The 22,046-nt window shown below is 30.6% G+C and overlaps 1 protein-coding gene across 1 annotated transcript in view; it reads left to right on the plus strand.

Annotated features, from left to right (window-relative positions):
* The first annotated feature begins 566 nt into the window (after window positions 1–566).
* LOC108775218 (Down syndrome cell adhesion molecule homolog) overlaps window positions 567–22,046 on the plus strand; it is a 66,965-nt gene continuing 45,485 nt past the window's right edge. Inside the window, exon 1 of the mRNA XM_018541521.1 lies at window positions 567–661. Coding sequence (XP_018397023.1) covers window positions 574–661 — 88 coding nt within the window. The 5' untranslated portion in view covers window positions 567–573. The remainder of the gene's footprint in view (window positions 662–22,046) is intronic.

Genomic DNA, 22,046 nt, shown 5'->3' on the forward strand with positions numbered 1-22,046 from the left:
GATTTCCTAATCTGAATAGCCATTAATAAACCGATTTACTGACCATATAGATCGCAGCGCTCGATAACTATGTAACCATGCAATGCTAGTGCCACATTTGCCTCTTGCGCCAAAAATTCCAAAAGGACATTTTCAAAAATTGATGTAAAAATTCATCATAGATCCGGACTTTGCGTAGCAATATCTCCGCTAGTAAGGCACGTAGAGAAAAAATAAAAGTATTTTTATTATACAATCCGAACGATCGTTATCAACTGAGTGTATATAGAACTTGATCAGTTTAGCCATTATCGAGATCTAATCGTCTCAGTCTGCCACAACTCGCCGGTTCGCGTAAAGGAGGTATACGGTAGTGTCGCTGCGCCTGGCTTAGCGCCGAGACACTATCGTGTCTCCAGATGACTGACGGAAATAATACAGCCAAGTGGCAAGTGTTGCAACTGTCAGTGAGCGAAGTGAATTCCTTTTTACTGCCAACCAGGAAAGCACGTCGCCCTCAGCCGACTGTTGCAGCTTTGAAGAAGCAGTTGACGTGAAATGTATCGGAAACGATGGACTGTGAAAGCATTGGGAATGGATTTACAATATAGCGGCAATGGGACCGGTTGGTGCAAACCTTTCAAAATGATCTGCGTTTTCATCCTCTTCATGCTGTTGCACGGTAAGAATACATCGAATTCTTAGATGAAATATTATTGAGTATACTTTAATAATTCAATTATTTTTTGATAAGTCAGATAAACCACGATAAAGTTAAAAACAAAGATATAAAGGCAAATGAGAGTCTACATTAAGAAACAAAGAATATTATCTTAACATTAATGTATTCATATAAAATTTAAACACGTTACAATAATATAAAGAAATAAACGAAAAATTTAGTCGAATGTTCATGAACATAATTTTACATGTTTTCGGTCTTATATTGAGACTCTCTTCAGAAAAAACTCAACGTTATACATTTAATTATTAAGCATGGTCAAAGCGGTTATCATCTCAATATATTACAAATAACACATTATAAAAGTTATAAAATGAAATAAAAATTGTAAAATAGATGTGTGATGAGTCGTTGATAAGAGAAACCAAAGTCAAATGTCAAACGATTGGCTGACCGATTGAAAAATTTACTTGTTAATCTGTTAAGATCGAGAAAATTTGTTATATTAGACAAATCACTCAAGCCTCTCTGTTAAAAAAAGAAACTCATCTCTGTGTCAAGAAATTAAAAAAATCCATGTCAAATCAAATTTAAAGCGTCAATCGAGATGAAAATAAATGAAACTTTTTCTTACACGCGCGCGATGTAAAATGTCGAGTATGCATTATACTGTGTATCGAATAGCTGTTGACGAAGAACAAACAAGAAAAAAAGAAAAATCCTGGTGATGCAAAGTCAAACTTTGTTTATAATCGGAATATAGGACTTATGAAGACCTTCCGTATCTATCCGGAGGTTGAGACTATTACTCTGTTTTTTAATATTAAGCATCTCTGAGACCAGACGTTTGTTATAACATGGTTCTTCGTCCAAGATTTTAACATTCTTCCAATCAAATTTATGCCCATGTTGTAACCGATGGTCTGTAATTACTAATTTTGTATTCATGTTCCAACGTATATGATTTTGGTGTTCAGAAATCCGAGTTTTAAATCTTCTTGTTTGTCCTACATACGATGTATCACAATCACTATATACATTCGATCTTATAAACAACGTTTGACTTAGAGTAAATTTTTCAATCGGTCAGCCAATCGTTTGACATTTGACTCTGGTTTCTCTTATCAACGACTCATCACACATCTATTTTACAATTTTTATTTTATTTTATAACTTTAATGTGATATTTGTAATATATTGAGATGATAACCGTTTTAATCATGCTTAATAAGTATCATTTGCCTTTATATCTTTGTTTTTATTTGTTGTATCGAGAGTCCTTTATTTTGCATTATTTTTATAAAGTTAAAAACTATATATAAAATCTTAATAATATTTTACTACATCAAATTACGATATTTTATTACCGCTAGAGATGAAAATAATGGTAACTTACAGATCTAATATAAGTAATAACAGACTCGATGAACAGATCTAATATAAGAACGTTATTTTATTTTATGTGAGGAAAAAACATGATTTATGCATAAAACAATGAATTTTATCCAAATTACCAATAATTTATCATTTTACCGTAAGTAATAATTATCAAATAGAAATTGACTGATATAATTTTACATCTCTAGAAAAATCTGTACACATTCTGTGGATATAAAAATATTTTATATATTATTAAAGATATTAATAAAACAAAATAAAAATAATAAGAAGATTCGATCTTCTCAAAAGTACGAGTATATTCTAATTAACGGTATCACTCAATTCTAGATATATAATAACATATACCATGACACATTGTGTAATTTCAATAAAATTTTGTCCGACAAAGAGCGAATACTCGTATAAAAAAAAAAGAAAAAAAAACATGTCATTGGACAGTAGAAATGCAGAATAAGGGTTGAAAGGTAACGGCTTGCACATGTATTCATCTGTAGATCCACAAACGACGGTCGTACTGAATCTGGAGAGAATATACACGAAGAATGACCTGGCGAATGTTGTTGCGGTGGAATACAACAACGTTGGATGATGTGTACAGCGTTTTAAAAAGCGTACATTCGACAGGCATGCTCGTTCGCATGGAGTAGCTTTTACGGTGCACCACCGCGCGTGAATCCATCCGCCACCATTACCGGAATTGCCATGAGCATATTTTTCCATTCGATAAACACCGCTGGGCAAACACAGTGAACGTTGTTGCGGTGCTGCGATAACATTGGGAGAAATTTTTGTACGTTAAGGCGAAGCGCGGGATCGAATCGATCTACATGTTTCACGTAGTATCATAAATTTTCCGCTCGACAGTTTGATATTTATTCAACATGCTGATTTGTAATAACAAAATGTATGCCTGTACCGACGGAAAGTTTACAACCTATATTTTGAGTTGTATGAATTCGACCAATTAGATAGGATAATATAATAGTTAATTATTATAATTATATACAATTATCAATATACACGAACCATTTTTTAATTCAAATTTCCAAACTATATTCCATTATTCTTGATATAATTTATTGTTATTATATTTATTAATTATATGAAACGTTTCATAAATATTTTAAACGATTACGACGCGACATAGTACGAAACCAGTGAACTTCATGCGACTTTACGAATAGAGAAAAGTATCGCAATGTCGTATTTCGCGAAAAAGAGTGAAGATCTTGCCACAAGCGCGCCTTCAAACTCAGCTTGAAGGTGCAAGCTGTGTTATTTAGTCGTAAGCCATAAACACGGATGCAGTGGTGTCGACATAATATCGTGCGGGAGACAACCTGTTCGAAAGGACGCCTTTACAACCGCGCTCTCCGGTCCGACCGTCATCAGACCGCAACTATACTCGCATCACAGCATGGTTTCTTCCGGAGTCTCATAAAGTCTCGCGCACCTGATTTTATTTACTACAAGGCACATCATTTGTGGCTAAGCTACTTTTATTAAAGCGAATCCAGGGGATTGGTTAAATCGTTGAGTCAGGGTTGGCATTATTTTATCCACCCAAAAAAATTTCCTGGATTTTTTTTTGGAATGGGTAAAACATTCATATTATTCTGAATATTGCGTGAAAAAATATTAAATAATCAATTTTATTTAAAAAATTCAAATAAATCCCAATAAATCCTCAATGGACATCTTTAAAAAAAAAAAAAAAAAACCTGGGTTTTTTCAACCATGAATTGAGCGTAGTTAAATTAATTTGTTTCAACTGCAATCTTTATCGCCTATAACACACGAAATGATCGTGGCATATTATTTTTTCTAGTAGACTATCGATTAATAATAAATATATTTAAACAAACAATAAGATAGAGTCCCAGAAGTAATTCGATTATATTTGAACCAATATACAGTAGAAGACTGAATTATTATTCTGATTTTATAATTTGACATTTTTTCTTTGCTAATAAATATTGATATACGCGCAAAGAATGTTACGGAAATAATTGTGTATGAAATAATTACACTTCGATAGTCTTCTTGTGTGTGTATACATAATATATTTGTATATTTCAAAATTGTACACCTCTATAAAAGGATAAACTTTTTATTAAATACTACACTACGGAGTATTAGATCCATCACTCAGGTTTGCTACTATTCACATCTCCCTCGGTTCTTTTACGTTTTGTTCGCGTTTATACGCTTTATCATGCATCATCTACTATAGTGTACTTTGCGTATAGCCTGACACGTATATTCGCTCCGCAGATATGACATGAGGGTATAATAATGTGACGTTTGCAACACCTTATTTTATGTAAATAAAGTGACGTTTTATGGACAGCCAAAAGCAAATCTAAAGATAAGTTGATTCTTTTTGCTGATGTATTTTTTTTAAATAAAATAGACTCCATAGTAGTGTATTATGTAATAAAAAATTACAATCCGTTTACAAACATGTACAATTGAAATATACACATATCATATATTACATAGATTTACAAGAAGACTATCAAAATGTAATTATTCCGTAACATTCATTATTGTTAAATTAATATTAGCAGACAAAATATGTAAAATCTGATTAATGATAATTCAATCTTCTTTTATTGTACACATCTCTAATATTTTTTTTCCATTTGAGTTAGTTGTTTTCCATATTTAAAAAATTTGATTATTTAATGCACAAAAGTAGTGCATGTCGTATAGCAACATCTAATTATACGCGTTCTATTATACCGTCATGTAATTCCCGCTACGATGTAAGTAGTGGTTACAAAAGCGCATACATATGTTACAAAGTGGCTCAGTCAACATATCAATTCCTTGATACGCTTTGCGCCCGCAATTTTCAATCAGCCCGGCTGAATGATCGCGGCTGAGTAACATACAGCTACCGCACGTATCCATTAGGAAATTGAAAAACGTAGACGTTCCACATCGTCCGATGGCACGCGTCTCGAAATGAGAAAAAGAACTTGCGGAGCAAGTGACGTGTACATGAACGTGCACGTGTGCGTGAGCTCGTGCGTATTTATATATCAGGAATGTTATATATTGGAAATAGCAATAAGCGCACCAATGTTTCTGAAAATGCAATAGTCAGCGCAATAATCAGAAAAAATTACCATTTAATATAGAAGATAATACCTATCAATATAATACGAACTATTATACTTTTAGTATATAGTGATAATATTGTATCGTTTTCTTACTTCAAAAGTTACATAAGATATGATATTTTGGAGTTATTACTATGAATAATAGTAATTAGATAAAGATTACTCTATCAGTCATCAAAAGTAAACTAATTTAACTTTATAGTCCATCCACCAATAGCATTAGTCACCAAGTATCATTATCGAAGTTTTCGAAGAGAAATATCTTTCACAAGAGAAATACCTTTCACAAGAGTGACACATTTTGAGTTGATCCGTTTTTGTAAATAAAAAGTCTTTTATACAGAACATTTAAAGTTGAAACAGTTTTGATGACCAAAGTTTGAAGAAAAAGTTTGTTTTATTTTAAATTAATTACTTTAGTTGATCAAAGTAAATATAAACTATCGGTATTTACATCATTTTTTACAAATTATTTCAGATTTATTATAATTTTGTAGGATACTAAAAACTCTCTAAAAGGATAACTTTTTAAAGATTGTGAAACGAAAAAGATAAAAATAATATTTGATCATGTATCAAAGAATCTCTTTGCCGACATTATTTGACTAGTCAATAATTTTCTGTTAAGTTAAAATATTATGCAAAAAAGTATTTTTCTGAAAAACTGAATTTTTTTAATTGTGTCACTTTTGAAGTAAGGAAACGATATTATGTTAATAATATTTTTTAAATTGATTAGTGCATCGAGAAATCTCGATATCTAAGTTCCGATTCTACAAATTTCGGTGCATCCGCAACGATAAAGTTTCTCTCAAAACTAAGGCTAATTCTGACTTGGCTTGAAGATTTGTGTTTATCGTATCGTCAAAGTTACAGACGTTAATTACGATCGGAGATGCTTCTTCTAAGCAGTTGAGTCGGTCACCGCTTAATGCGATTAACCTTAATTTATATATAAGACTGCGATTAAGTATGCGGGATGTAAATTGTAAAATTCGATACCACGCGATCTCTCACGTTTACTAGATTGATGTTTTATTCAAACGATACTGCTCTTAAGATCGACAACCGCTTCGTCGTAGCCTGTAATTTTGTATTCGACTTCAATATTTGCGTCGCAGGATTAAGTTTAGCTAACGACACGGTATTCCCATCCATGTATAAAATGCTTGCTTGAACAAGTTTGCAACGTTCCGATTTCTCTTTGATACGAGTTTAGGAATGTTATATGATGCAACAGACAAATACACAGGTTTGAGCTTATTCCTGAAGGCACATGGTTACATTTAAACGCATCTAATGAATTTCGAGTTGCATATATGCATTTGCGAATATAATACATTGCAAGTAAAATAATTATATCCAATAGCATCGAAATTGGAGAGTTATTAAGTACGCAATGTTTAGAAATGTCAATAATAGAAAGAAAATAGAGATAATAGATTGGTTATCGCTGGAATTTCTCAGTCAAATTAAAACATCAAAGTTTCATCTTGTGATATTTTATAAAAGAAGCATTTGATCAATAAAAAACAATAATTACAATCTTTAAATAAGTATCCATCAGGAAAGAAACTTCTTGAAACACCTGTGCTCGAGTATCTTACTGAAGATAAATCAACATTAACTGCCAATTGAATCGTGTCTCTTATAAGAAGTGGCTATAACTTTATATTGTCTAGTAATTTCTAAGTTAATATTGGATTAACCATATATCGTAAAGATAATTTAAAGTTTCCAGCTAGCAAATTAGTTTCGAGTGTCACAGTATCGACATTTGAACAATTTTGACTACACTGAAGAACAATTTTATTGAAGAATCTAAAAGTTTGGCTAGATACAGATCTGAAAATAATTTTGTTGAACCATCAAAACAATTTTGCAGGAATCTTAAGCACGATGAGTACTACTGTAAAATGTTTTAATATTCTAGCAATCAATTTTGTCATCTTATCTAATTGTTTTAAAAGTCCAGCAAAATTATTTTTCAGATCTGTATCTAGTTAAATTTTTAGATTCTTCAGCAAAATTGCTCTCTTTTAGGGTAATATTTTTAATAATAATCCAATAAGCTTAACAAATTTTTTAAAATAAATTTATAAATTATAAATATATATAAATATATATAAGTAATTCCTTTTGGAATGATTATTTTTAAAAATTCTATTGTCGATAGCTCGCGAAGAAATGATCACTCTTAGAGCCATCGCCATCACTGATCCTAGAAAAAGTCGTTACTTTAACGGATTATCGAGCATAGTCGCGCTTATCGTAAAAGGACCAAATCCCCGAGCTTCGAGATCGGCTGGCGCCATAATCGTACAATGTGCTTTTTTTTTTGCTTCTTCCGAAATCTCGATTCGATCGGTTCATTCCAGAGTAACGCCTTCGATAAGATTCTTACAAGTAGGTGTTCCGGTAAGAAAGGTTCCTGGAAAGACAAGGAGAAAGAAAACTTTCGCTGACGATATTGGTATTCAGAAACGCAAACTTTTATTTGCAAGGCGCTCACGAAGTCCGCGAGTATTGGATATGCATTTTGATAACTCTGTATTCGTCGATGCTACACCGAACAGAGGATATTGCAATTTTACAATTGACACAAACAATAGAATCCAACTTGGCGACTAATGGCGAATAAACTTGAAGGAAATTCGCCGTATTGTATGTTAACCAATTCGGACGGACAAAGAGCTCTTTTTCTCATGCTATTAAGTTTTCTGAGTGCTCCCGCAAAGTACCTCATTGCAAAGCCTTAAAAGACGAATTTTCTCTCGAGATACTTAATTAATTAAAAACGCCATTCTAAATTCGACATCGTAATTTAGCTCGTGTACGATCGCACCGAAATCGACCCACTTCCAACGAGCCGTAATGTTGCTCATTAAAAATTTGCTGTTCAATTTTTAATTCAAGCACAAGCGCGACACGTGTACGAATAATAAATTTTTGAATAGACAGGCACTTTACGAAATTTGAATCAAAATATTTATTTCGACAATAAATCTTAATTATTATTATAAAATTGAAAAGTCCTATTATATAAAATAAAATTAACGTACATTTTTCATCAGATTGTGTTGGCTTTTATAGATCAAAACTCGTAGTTTTTGATCCATTATCATTAAAGTCTAAATTCTGTTAATTGTTTAACCCATGGGGGGGGATTAAGGGTCACAAATTTTCGCGCTAATTAGATATTTGCGGCAAAGTGGATTGTTTTACTGCTTGGAAAGACGGATTATGCTTTAAGGTGCCTAATTAATTGCGTCGCTCGTTAATTAAATGTACCAATTTAGTTCCACCACGCGTCTTCCGCAAATGACCAAATTGTGGACATCGCCTTGATGGCGATGCACAAATTAATCATCTCAAATCAAAGCTGCCATCAGCTGCAAATAACTAAATCGATAACAAATTGATAACAAATTCAAGTAAAGCAAATACGCAATGGTCGAATTTGAACGTTTGAATGGATCTCTGAATGAGTAAGAAATTGCGCCTTACATTGTTCATTCTTAAAACGCAGTTGGGCTGCCCGGAACTTTTCACGTTTACGCCCGAATTAACTAAATTTCTTTGACACGCAGAAAGCCGACCAGGTTATGCTACATTAATCATTTCGCAAACTGTGAAGCGTGATGAAGGCACTTGGCACGTTTGCACAGTTTACGTTTGCAGTGAGTAACTCCCGGCAGCAAGGGATAACTACAACGTAATACGTCCGCTTACAGCGGTTAACCGAAGGTAAAGGGAATTCCTAGACCCCGCAGGCGAGTAAACGTTCTTTGATTTATGGTACGACTAATAGATTTTCCGTCAGAGTGAAAATTCATCAATTCGCAGTAGCCGCGGTTAACGCAGATCGATATCCGTTACGCGATATCACTAGCCGATCCGCCAAGCAAATATTTTTGTTTCCACCTTGTCAGGCGTTTTTCAAAAAGTCCTGCCGACCAGAGCGAGCGCTCACATAGATCAGACCGAGAATAACGTTGCACGCGCAATATCCACCGATCGCGTCATGATATATCAAAGCGCAATTTACGACGCCGCTATATCGCCAATATCAAACGAGCTTTTTCTCCTCTCTTCTCTCGTAGCGGGGTGACTGGGAAATATGGTTGCGTTCCGCCAACGAATCCGAAATTTATAACAGGATCAACCGTGCAAACCGATGACGGTCTCGGATCGTAACATCCTTCATCGAGGGCATATAAAGGCAGTAGGATCACCAGCAAAGAAGAATATGTGGGTATGTGTGTGTGTGTATGTGTGCGCTCTCGCTAAGAGAAAAGTGAATAATTCACGTCTACAAACCTACGGAGCTTTTCGCGCTCAACAAGTGAAAGGACGCTGTGTCGTAGAACGATAAAGCATCTCTTAAGGTACTTACTTTCGAAAAAATTGCTATTATAATTGTAACCGACTAAACCTGAGATAATTTGTTGCTATTGGAGCGTTGTATTATAAATTACCATATAATGTACAGAGATGGTTTAATAAGTAATTCTGCAATGAGTTGGTATAAATATTTTATACAAGCGGATAAATAGAAACTCAAGATATTGGCAGTTGTAAAGAAAATACATCGTGTACTTTGACGTACTTTAGCAAAAAGTGTTTCACACTTCGGGCAATTGACTAGTTTCAAAGGAACGAATGAAAAATATCGAGGAAAGGAAGGAATTCATCGTTTATGCGGTATATGAACTACTGTGCCATTAGTCTCTATAATGAGAGACCGCGTTTCTAGAAGGAGAGAAGGAAAAAAAAGTCGATTTTCTTTCGACTCAATCGTATTTCCTTTCTTTTCAATATCAATATTTCCCATTGCTTCAGAACATCGTAAAATCATCCGGCTTATAAGAAATCCCTGCATCTCATTTCTCTGATGCGCAATGTTTTTATTATACATAAAATTTACACGCGGGCGATGTCTCTCATCCTGAGCGGATCGTATCTAATTCAAAACACGTATTACTCTCTTTCTCTTTCTCGTGCTTTATTTATATAAAGCTAAATATAAAATAAATATTAGAAAATATTCGGTATATTAAAATTTTATTATCAATGTTACAGAAAATACATTACAATTATTAGAAATCTATTGTATATAACACATTATGTTATCTGACATCGTCGAAATCACTTGTTCTTTATTCATTTGCAAACTTGCTCCAATTTTTGCTGTGTATCACCACAATGTGGATCACCACTTTTCTACGTTTTTTTATTTAATAAGATTATTATTGTACAACTGTTATGAATTTTTAACAACCAATTTGACTATTATAATTTATTGACTCACAAGATTATGACAAAGGAAAAACGAGAATACCACGATAAAGCAATAGATTTCTAATAATTATAATGTATTTTTTGTAACATTGAAAATATATATAACCCGATCAGCATCGAAACGTTTGTAATTATTTTTATTATGTTTTTAAATTAAACGTTCTTTATTATATAACTGGCTCTTAGCCCGCCTTCAATTGTTCTAATTTGTTTTATCTCCTTACAGAGCTTATTATTATTTGTTATTATTATTAAAATTTTATATATTAAACATTTTTTTTATGTATGAAAATTTTATATATTAAACATTTTTTTATATATGAAAATTTTTATTCTTTTGAAATATTTATAAGTAAAAATTATTTCTATGTGTAAGCTTTGCACGAATTTTGACAAACTGACAGCAGAGATTTACGCGATCGATCCTTATTCACATTATTCATGAAATAATATATGAACAGTCGAGCGATGTAACGTGAATATGAGAGCAAAACGAACTGAACAAACATGTGTGTGTGTGTGTGTGTGAGAGAGGGAGAAAAGAAGCAATTTAGTGGAATATTAGCAAACGTCTAGGAAGTTCTTTCTGACATTCATCATTTTGCATAAAGTAAATTTGTCGATGCATTTACTAATATGAACAAGCCTCATTTTGCTATATGCCTTATTCCTAGAAATTTTTTAATGGCAGAGAAACAGGCGATGTAGAAAGATAGTAAACCAAATCGATCGATAGGTAAAAGGGAGGAAGTTAGTTCATCTCGATATGCGTTTCTTTATTACGCTGTGAGGCTGATACGAGTAGACGCAGGAAAGGAAAATTTGCATCCCAAAGAGTTTACATTGGGAATACGAACGCCCGGTGCAATATTTTCCGGAGAAACGGTTCTACGCCGTCGATCGTGTCGTTCGACGAAAATCGACGAAGCGCATATATAGATTATTCAGAAATCGCCTGACTTCTTAGAAATTCTGTTGAGAAGTGGAAACGATATAAAACCACATTTAGCGCTAAATACGCGATCCCTTTATGAACCAATCTCGAAAATAAGAACTTTCAAATTGGAAGAAGCGGAAAGTCGTAAGAGCCAAATTATATTTCAGCGATGGCTTCTCGAAGTTCGTCCCGCAATACGTTAAATATAAAATAATATGGAAAGAATCTTCTTATATATCTACGTACACGTTTGCTCATTTAATTAAATAGTAAAGCCTTTAAGAGGCTTATAAGTTAAAATTGCCAGCATCCGGTCTCACGATAACACGTCTACGGTTGTCAGTAATTTCCTTCGGCACTTACTATCCATACTATACGTATCACTTCAATTTTAGCGATAATAAAAACTTTTTTCGACTTTTCAACTCGTCAAAGAGATAATTTATTCATGTCACACTGTATTACGCGAAGCAACTATTATTACAAACATTTACAACAAATATTGGTACGGTTACGTTTCGCGAAATTTCATGCAAGTCAACTCGATATTTATAATTTGGTGAACGGCAAATATGACAGATAATCGAACTGTTGATAAAATAACCCCTCTACTCAGTTAAAAAAACATGAACATTTCGATGGAAAATCGCAATAAGAATACGCTCGGTTTTTCAAAATAATTCCAAAATTATTTTAAAATTGAAAGTTTTTTAAATAGATATGAAATCAACAGTAGCATAAACAGAGTTAATAAATAATATAAGTGAAATACAATTATTATACCCTTGAAATTAAAAAAAGTTTACAAAAAAATTAGGGAAATAAGAGAAAGGTGCAGTATTTGGTGCACAAATTCAAAGAATCTTTGATCTATAAGTAAATTATTTATATATATATATAAATATCACATTTATTATTTATCTAATTTTTTGTAAATAAATGGATATTTTAGATTACGAGAAATTAAGATAAAGTGAATTTCAGTGCATATCAGAATAAATGTATTCTTGGTAAAAATATATTACATGCATAAATTATTGTAATATCCAATGTGATAGAGTATAATATTCCTTCCTATTCTTTTTTATTTCTCTCTCTCTTTCTCTCTCTTTTTCAATTTATATACTTTTATACTTACATATATAGTTATAACATATTTAAATGACGTATTTTGAAATATCATGCTAAAAGATTATTTAAAAAAAGAAAAAAGGGAAAATAAAATGATATATTTAAATGTGTCTTTCTATTTTTTTTTGTTCTTCACTTTTCTTTTTATTTGTATTTATAATACATTAAACATATTTTTAAAATTTTATTCTACGAGTAAAAAATATTTGAAAAAGGAAAAAATATAGAAATAACATAATATTTAAATAATACTCAAATCTAAAGGCCGTCAATGTAAGAATATAACTAATACGAATACAAAGTCTATAGCAGTCTAGCTTGGATCTTAGTTGCTTATACATAATTTCGCGTGAATTTATATACTTAGTCTTTAGAATTAATATACGTAATCTTTCTACACTGTGCGCCGAACAATTGTCGGTCTTGAAACGCAACTCCAATAAATTATCGTAATACTATCACGAATTAAATTGATTAACAATTTAATAATTAATTGATGCTCTTTTTTTGGCATCTTATATCGATGTTAAATTATATTAAAATCTGAAAATAATTCTTCTTATTGCGAGAAATATTACCTCGGCCGGGAGTCGAATCCGGATCGCTTGCTTTACGTGCAAATGTCCTAGCCAATTAGACTAGAGAGGCGTAAAGACATAATATTTAAACATTTCTTTCTATTTATATTTTTTTCTTTTTTGTTTTTCTCCTATACCTTCCTATTTATATTTATAATACTTTAAATGTATTTTTGAATTTTACTTTTATATGTTTATATTTGAAAAAATATTTTTAAAAGAAAAGAAAAGAAAATAGAAGACACATTTAAATATTAACAACTTTTCTCATAATATATTTCTATTCCATAATAATAAATTTTATTTGAAATACACATAAAAAATAAACATTTTACTCCAATCTTCATATTGCATGAACTGTAAAAACATTATGAAGAAGATTAAAATTAAACGCTTTATGTTATAAAATAGTATCTCAATTCTTATAATTTTATTTTACTACGTAATTTTACTACGTATTATTCTCATTTCTCTTTTCTTTAAACTGTTAACTCAAGAATTTAATTCATTATAATACACTGGATACTCTTTATAATTCTTTATTATTTTTAACATGTCAAATCTTCATAATTATCTCAAACGCATTTTTTGACAATTTTACCAGTGTAAATATTTCAAGATGAAATATTGACTTTAATCTTCTAGCCTGTTTATTTTAAGATAATAAAAATAACAATTATGTAAGATAATAAATCTATAATTTTATTTTTTATTAAGAAGGAAAAAAAGGCTAATGAGAGTCACATCTCAAATACAAAAAATAAATAAATGTCTTCAAAAGTAACACATATATTAATGCTGGATCATTTTTAGATTAAAAATAACAAACGATGAAACTATATTACGTATTTCGGCCTTGTATTTTGGCCCTCCTCGGATACAAACAATTAGAACGAAGAAATTCTATGAATATGACAATGACGGTTTTGTTAAAAAATAAAAGAAGTAAAAAAAATAATAAAAAAAATAAGATGAGAAATGATCAGAGAGACAAAACTAGTCAAGCGATTGGATGACCGATTGCGAAGATTTTCTGTTATTCTATTGAGAACATAAAATTGTTATCTATCTTCTAGACTGAATCAAGTAAAAATCTCTCCGATAAAAAAACTCACCTCTGCGTCTTTAAAATAAAGAAATCCATGTCATAGATTAAAATCGTCAATAATACGGAGTCAGAAGAAGTAAAACTTTTTTTATGTCATAAAATAATTATATACGTCAAATATGTAATAAATAAATAACACGTCATTCTGTCACAACGAACATAACTGTAATGTGAATTATCTTGGTAATGCAAAGTCAAACTCTGTTTATAATCGGAATATAAGACTGATGAAGATCCTCTGTGTCTGCTGTGGAGGTTACGATTGTTTTTTAATATTAAACATCTCTGAAATGAGACATTTGTTATAACACGGTTCTTCATCAAGGATTTGAATGTTCTTCCAATCAAATTCATGTCCTTGATGTAATCGGTGGTCTGTTATTATTGATTTGGAACTCGTATTTCATCGTATGTGTCTTTGATATTCTGAAATTCGTGTTTTTAATCTTCTACCGATTTTTCCCACATAAGATGCACCGCAATCATTACAATTTGTTTTATATACAACGTTTGACTTAGATAAAGAGTCCAAGGGATCTTAATATATTTGCATAGAACTGAAATAAGAGACCTTGATATCCCTTCTATTGAATTGTTCAAACTTTTCTGTCAAAATCGGTACAAAAGGTACCGTAAACCATGAAGGATAAAAAATAAAAAAGTACGTCATCTTTAAACATCATCAAGGCTTCTCTTTCTAATCTTTGCATCACCAAATCCGCAACAATGGAAGATAACGGAGAGCCCAGGGGTGTCTCAAAATTCTGTTTGTAAATGGTGTTGTCAAATATAAAAAAAGTCGAGTCTAAAATAAAACTAATTGCTCTTAAAAATTCTGTTTTTGGAAATTTACAATTTCTCGAAATATAAATCCATTTTTCCTCTATGCAATCCAACGCTAAATCAATCGGTATGTTAGTGAACAATGACATTATATCAAGAGAAATTAATTTATAGTCATCATCGATATGCATGCCTTTGAACGAATCCATTAATTGAAAACTATTCTTAATGTGACTCTCGGCCTTAGGTAAAGATTCATACATTATTTTATGTAAAAAAGCTGCTAAAGCGTGTAATGGGCTGCCGATTGAAAAAAACGATGATTCTGAAAGGCCAATTTTGTTTATGTATTTTAGGAAGCGCATAGATTCTCGGAAGTGTCCAATCGCTACTGTATAAAATTCTGTATTTTGCGTCACTTTGTATGTATTTGTGTCTCTTCCATCCTGAAAACAAGATTTTGAGAGATGTTATCAGCTTATTAGTAGGATTTCTTTTATGATCAAATAGGTCTCTCTATCACTTAACATGTTATTAATGTTACTCAAATAGAAATCTTTGTCAAGAATAACCGTTGTATTATCCCTGTCTGCATGTGTAACAACATAAAATTGCGTATACTTTTTTAAGGTTGCTCCGTCAACGGCTGCTTCCTAGACCTTCTCTTTAACTCACTGTTACGTTCTTTAGTTGCAGTTACATATACAATACAACACTCGTAAGAATATGAATCAATTATTTTCGCACGATACATTGAATGGCACTTTCGATATTAACTGTATGTGACATGAAATCACGTAAAGTAAAATTTAATAAATTACTTTTACTAATAGACCGCATCAAAATGGCTAACAAGATATCGGAGATATGAAATAATTCGCGACACAATTTGTTGATCGAGCGTTAATGTGCTAATTATAATGATAATGACATTGCGACTTTACAAAAAACAATAGGCAATAATGAACATCAAGCTGCACATCAATCAAATTCCTATTTTTTTCTTTAAATATTTAACGCGTGCTTCAAAGTAAATGTATTAAAATTAGTAATGACAATAAAAAAGAAGAGCTATGATAGCCCCAATTTAACAGATCTATTTGTTTAAATATTTTTGCAAATATGTAAACACAAATGTAAGTATGGCAGTGGAATGTTCAAAAATTTGTAACTTTTTTTCTGATTAAATCAATGAAATTTGATACTTAATTAAAATCTGATATTCCAACCAATGTGGGCTTCACTATGACATCATCATAAATCCATTAGATCAAACATCAGGTTAAGCCTAACTACAAGTTAATTAGAAAATGAAAAACCAGGTCTTGTATAATCCAAAAATGTTAGGGATAAACCTTTATATATATGTATAATGAAAACCTCAAAACACGGTGTGAAAAAAATAAACTGAAATGCGTCGCTAAGAAGGTAATTATTGCATAAAAATAAATAATACCTATAATAATTCCGTTTGATCTTTGCTTGTCGCGATTCGCAATAATGTTTCGAGAAATAGTATCACGCAAAAAAATAACGATACACGGAGCAGCTCGCGTCGTATCTCGTCTATCAGCGTGCGAGTGGTAATACTGTAAATTGACGCTACATGATCGAGCGCTGCGCCCTTTCCCGCCTTTTAAGGCTGAGTTTTTACTTTTTCAAAAAAAATAAACCGTATTCGCAACTAGTTTGCCCGAGTCTCGTTATACAAATGATAACAAGGTAATTGCGTGAACACAGCAGAACACTGTGAATTGTAGATCACAAAAAAATGCCGAGCACCGCGTTCTTGTCCTACGTAATAATAAACGTATATACGTACGCATTATAAAATAAAAGCGTAATATATATAACTGCGTTCACTCGGAATTTTACTTGAGTGTGCACGTAGATACTATTTTATTCTTATTCATTGAATATATCAAACAAGGATATACCTAGATATATCTGGGTGAAAATTTTGAATGCAGCTTAGAATATTAACATATATAATTCAACAAATGTATTTTTTTAATAAAATATACTATTATTCGTTTCCGTTTATCCACAATGAATGTTTCCAAACACAATATCCTGATTATTGTAATATTTTAATAGCATAATCTGCCAATTATGAATATATAATTAAAATTGAAAATTGTAATACGAGAATGTTGAGATTATAATTAACTTTGTCGAATGCGTTATCACACTTTGTTTTATCGACTCGCAATATTGTTTAAACGTCATTTAAAATAACAATTAATTCCGTTTAATTGTGATTTGTGAATTCTTTTAAAAACAAAAATTTGATTTGAAATTATTCGGCTTGTCAAATTATATATTAGGTATAAGATTAGGTATATATTTGCTAAAATTTTGTAAATAAAATTTGTAAGATAAAATTAATCGAATAATATAAATCATTATCATTGCGCTACCAAAATTAGTAACATATTATATAATAGAACTTTCACTCTGTGAAATGAATTATTGTACTAAAATATCTAAAAATTTAGCTAGATACGGATCTGAAAATAATATTTTGTTCGTCCATCAAAATAATTATGTAGGAAACTTAAGCATATGATGAGTAATGCTAGAAAAATTCTAAATATTTTAGCAACCAGTTTGAGCGTCTTGCATAATTATTTTTTGATAGTTCATTAAAAATATTTGTAGATCTCTCTCTCTCTCTTCTTTCTCTAGCCAAATTTTTAGATACCTCAGCAAAAATTATTTTTTTCTCGCGCACGTACGTAATATTATTTTTATTTTACAGAGAAACTATTATGACTTTAATATTTTCATGTTTCAATTTTTCATTTTATTTAATTTACAAAATTTTTATTAAAATATTTTACAATTGTAGAATATTATGCATAAAAATATTGTAACATTTATTTGAAATAAGTTCTATCCCAAAAATGGACTTTGGTGGCTTGGAATAAGAGACTTGTAGTGTCTTTCAGTTTTTGAACATGGCTGGAGACACTACCGCGTCTCCTGATATATCACATATTTTTATATGTGCAATGTAAACGAGAAAACAAGCGATTTCGCATTGAGTTTGAGAAGTATTGCCATTTCTAATACGAAAAAAATTAAATCATCGAGTTGAAAAGCTAATCAAATAACTGTGTAGCATGCGACATGAATACCAGCGTTCTTAATTAGTACTTTATGCTGTTATAGTGCAGAAATACTGACAATATCTATTAGAGACGCTAAAAGGGAAATGCAGATGCATATTGTTGCGTCCAACGAAGAACCACTCCATTCATTTACCTTTCTGATGAGGAAATCGCGAAGGAACTTCCTCCTTTCCTCTATATCTTTCGATCCTTTTCTCTGACTATCCTTCCCTTTCTCTGTCCCTGTATGCTATTCCGTCTAATTAAATCGGAACTCCTTTAGAGTCTTAAGCGCAACGTTTCCAGTTTTACCTCGAACCATTTGCTTCTCTGTTATTTAGTGTCCTATTTCTTTGATGACGACAACTTTACTTACGAACCGGATTACACAACCGCAAAAGCTATACCCTCCCCCTCTCATTTATACTTTAAAAACAAATATCAGCAATATCAAGATAACACGTAGTTACGTACGTATAACATATGTAACGGCTAAGATCATAGTCAAATTATTTTATTTGTTAAAAATCTGATTTCTTACTGTTATTGTAGAAGATAGAAAATTGAGTGCTTGAAATATTTTTAAATAATTAACTATTTAGAGACTTTAAAAACTATATTATAATTTTTATATTGTATACTTTTTATGATTACATTTATTTGATATTACTATATTTTGATAAAAAGATAGGTGAAAAATATATAGCGAGGAAAATGTAATCGTTTACTACTGTGATTTATGATAATTATTATTGTTCTTTTATGTTTTTAAATAGATTAATTTAAGTAAAATGGAAAGCTGTGATACATGAATATTTTATATTAGTAATATATTTATGTTATATTATTTACTATTTAAATTAATAATTTAAAGACTTAAAATAGAAAGCTATTTTGGTTAATATTTCGTGTTAAATACTTTGAGAAACCAACAATTTGAGCACGTGGTCTTGAGGTCTGTTATTGCGGTATACAGTAACACTGTTATTTGTACAAGTCCCTGTGCTACTATTAGGGAGAGAGCTATTTCGTGTATCGCACTGTTATTGTCTTATAAAACGTAGAATCCTATGAATAATCATCATGTTTATCCAAACATAATTTGCATAATTTATTCATTTAAATAATAATCTATGATTACTTATTAAAATAATAATCGTAGAAGGATAAATTATGCACGATGAATAAATTATGTAAAACTTTCCAAATCAATAATTGTAGATTATTATTTATTTCAAAGCATCCGTTATAATTTGAGAAAATAAAAATTTGATTAATGCGCGATCTTGATATTTATTATTTCTTATGATGTAACGTACAGTGTATTGTTGTGTTACACTCTCTGACACATTTTTAAACTACAAACAGAACCATGTAATTCTTATACCTACATAGATTTTTATAACTGAAAACAATTCCGTAAATGAAATTGCCCTATCACGTCAGGTTTTTGAGAAAATTGAAACTAAAGATGCTAAATTTGGGATTTTTTTAGTATCTTTGTACTAAAATATCTAAAAAAATATGACGTAATAAAGCAATTTTATTTATAAATTTGTTTTTAATGATAAAAAATGTATAATAGTCACCTATTTTATTACTGACTGCTTTATGCAAAAAGTTATATAGTTATAATGAAAAGAAGGGCATTTAAATCCGCGTATAGAATATTAATATAACACTTTGAAAACCATTCATTTATTTCGAATAATGACCTGAAGAACGATCCAAACTTCAATCACATCTGTTATTTTGTATTTTTTTTTGGAACAAATGAGAGACAAAAAATAATATAATGCACTGTATACATTTTTCCGTAAAATCAATTAATGCTATTATTTTGATTTAAATCAATTTTTTTACTAAACAATAGTTGTTTAAACAAATTGAGAGCCATAATTTTGATTTTAGATTCATTATGAACGATCTCACAAATTATTACATGCACGTGATTATTCAAATTACATAAGTAATTTACAGATTTAAGTACTCTTCTTTTCAGTATTATTGTTGTTTCTTGTATAAAACTGCCAATAAAGTAAGTAACTCTTATAGAATTTTTGTAAAAATAAATCCGTAAATTAAATTGCTTTATCAGTCACGTTTTCGAGATATTTTAGCTAAAAAAAAATCCAAAAGTCATATTTGTTACTTTTAGTATTAAATTTTCTCAAAAACCTGACAGCAATTTTATTTACGGATTCGTTTTCAGAGATCAAAAATTTATAAGAATCACTTGGTTCATGATTTAGAAAAAAAGTTTAAATTTGTGGAACAGTGTTATCATTCATACACTGGCGTTCTATCAGATAAATTGTATTACGAGCCGTTCCACATATCTGATGTTCTTATAATTATTTCCTGAGTTATTTATCGTTATTTCGAGTTACTTATCATTATTAGAATTCGCGAATGTTGTGCTGTGTGATTGCATCTACGATCAAGGGAGAGATCTGGAAGGCATTGTGTGACAGCAAAGCAATCATAAAATGTTGTTTATACACTATTTGTTTGCGTGATTATTAAATGATTATATTCGTTTATTTAAATTATTTACAAAATTCAATTTAGAAGAAGAAATGTTTCTCTTTATAAATTAATAGAAAATCAAAATTTCAATATGCCACGAATACATAACCTTAATTGAAGGGTCGAAAGGACAAAAACAGTACAAAACGCAGTTTTGTGACTTGCAAACTTTATTAATCAACACGACAGACAAGATACATATTTCGTTCGTACACGCGTGCAGGAAAGCAGCGTGGCAATTATTACTCTTTGTTTTATCTCTTCCGGTTGCATCGTCGTTGTGCCGCGCGAGTTGGAAGTTACGAGGAAAATGAAAATGGATTGCACCTTCTTTTTTTGGCGCAGGGTAAGCTATTCCGTTGATTCGAAAGGGCGGTGTTCGAAATGAAAATAGATCGATGAGCAAGACGAATATGCTTCGTTCTATCGATGAGTTCGTCGGCTAACATGCACCGCGCGCTGACAATGATGAGTTGGGTATTTTAAAGTACATGGCGGATATCTCGAAAAAAAAAAAAAAAACGAAAATTTCGTTAGAGAGGGTAATTTCCATTGAACGCTACTACATATTGCGAAAAATGACCTGTCATTAGAAGTAGATTTATTTTTGAATTTTACAGCAAAGCTAAGTACGCGTGTACTGTTTCGATTCATAGATATGACGAAGACCATAATCATTATTAATGAATAAAAATCCATAATCATTATTAATAAAAAAAATAATTATTGCTATTCTTTTTAAAAGGACTGCTAATTTTGATGCTGTTTTGGCTATTTATTTCAATTTTTTCGTTTTTATGTTAAATGTACAATACAAAATATTGAAAAAAAAAAAAATATATATATATACACTGTTAAAAATATTTTATTTTTAACAGTATATGCATATAATATACAAATCATTCTAACGATATAAGTAATATTAAAATAAATGTTCACCGAAAAGGTAGATAGGAATTTACAAGGAATAGTACCTTCAGTAATTCTAATGAAATACCATTAATGGTTCTAATATCAATATATGTACATTTAATTTATTATTAATTATAATAATTTTGATCTTATTTCTGTTGATTTTTTTGGGATTAAGAAAATAAAAATTTACATTTGTGTTAGTAATTTTGTTTTATTGGATATAAAGTAAAAAACGATGTTAAAAAGGAAAAATATAAATAATAATTAGAAGAATTTGCATTTATTAGCAATTTTATTTTTGAAAGCATGCACTTTAAATTATTGATGCATATATACGTGTACATAAAATCTATAACACGAAAAATATCAAAGTTTTGAACAAAATTTAATAATTCTATGTTCTACCTTTGGAAATTATATATTTTACTAAAGAATGAATGAATATATATATATATATATAT

Source organism: Cyphomyrmex costatus, unplaced genomic scaffold (genome assembly GCF_001594065.2).
Source record: "Cyphomyrmex costatus isolate MS0001 unplaced genomic scaffold, Ccosl1.0 scaffold29, whole genome shotgun sequence".
Classification (NCBI taxonomy): domain Eukaryota; kingdom Metazoa; phylum Arthropoda; class Insecta; order Hymenoptera; family Formicidae; genus Cyphomyrmex; species Cyphomyrmex costatus.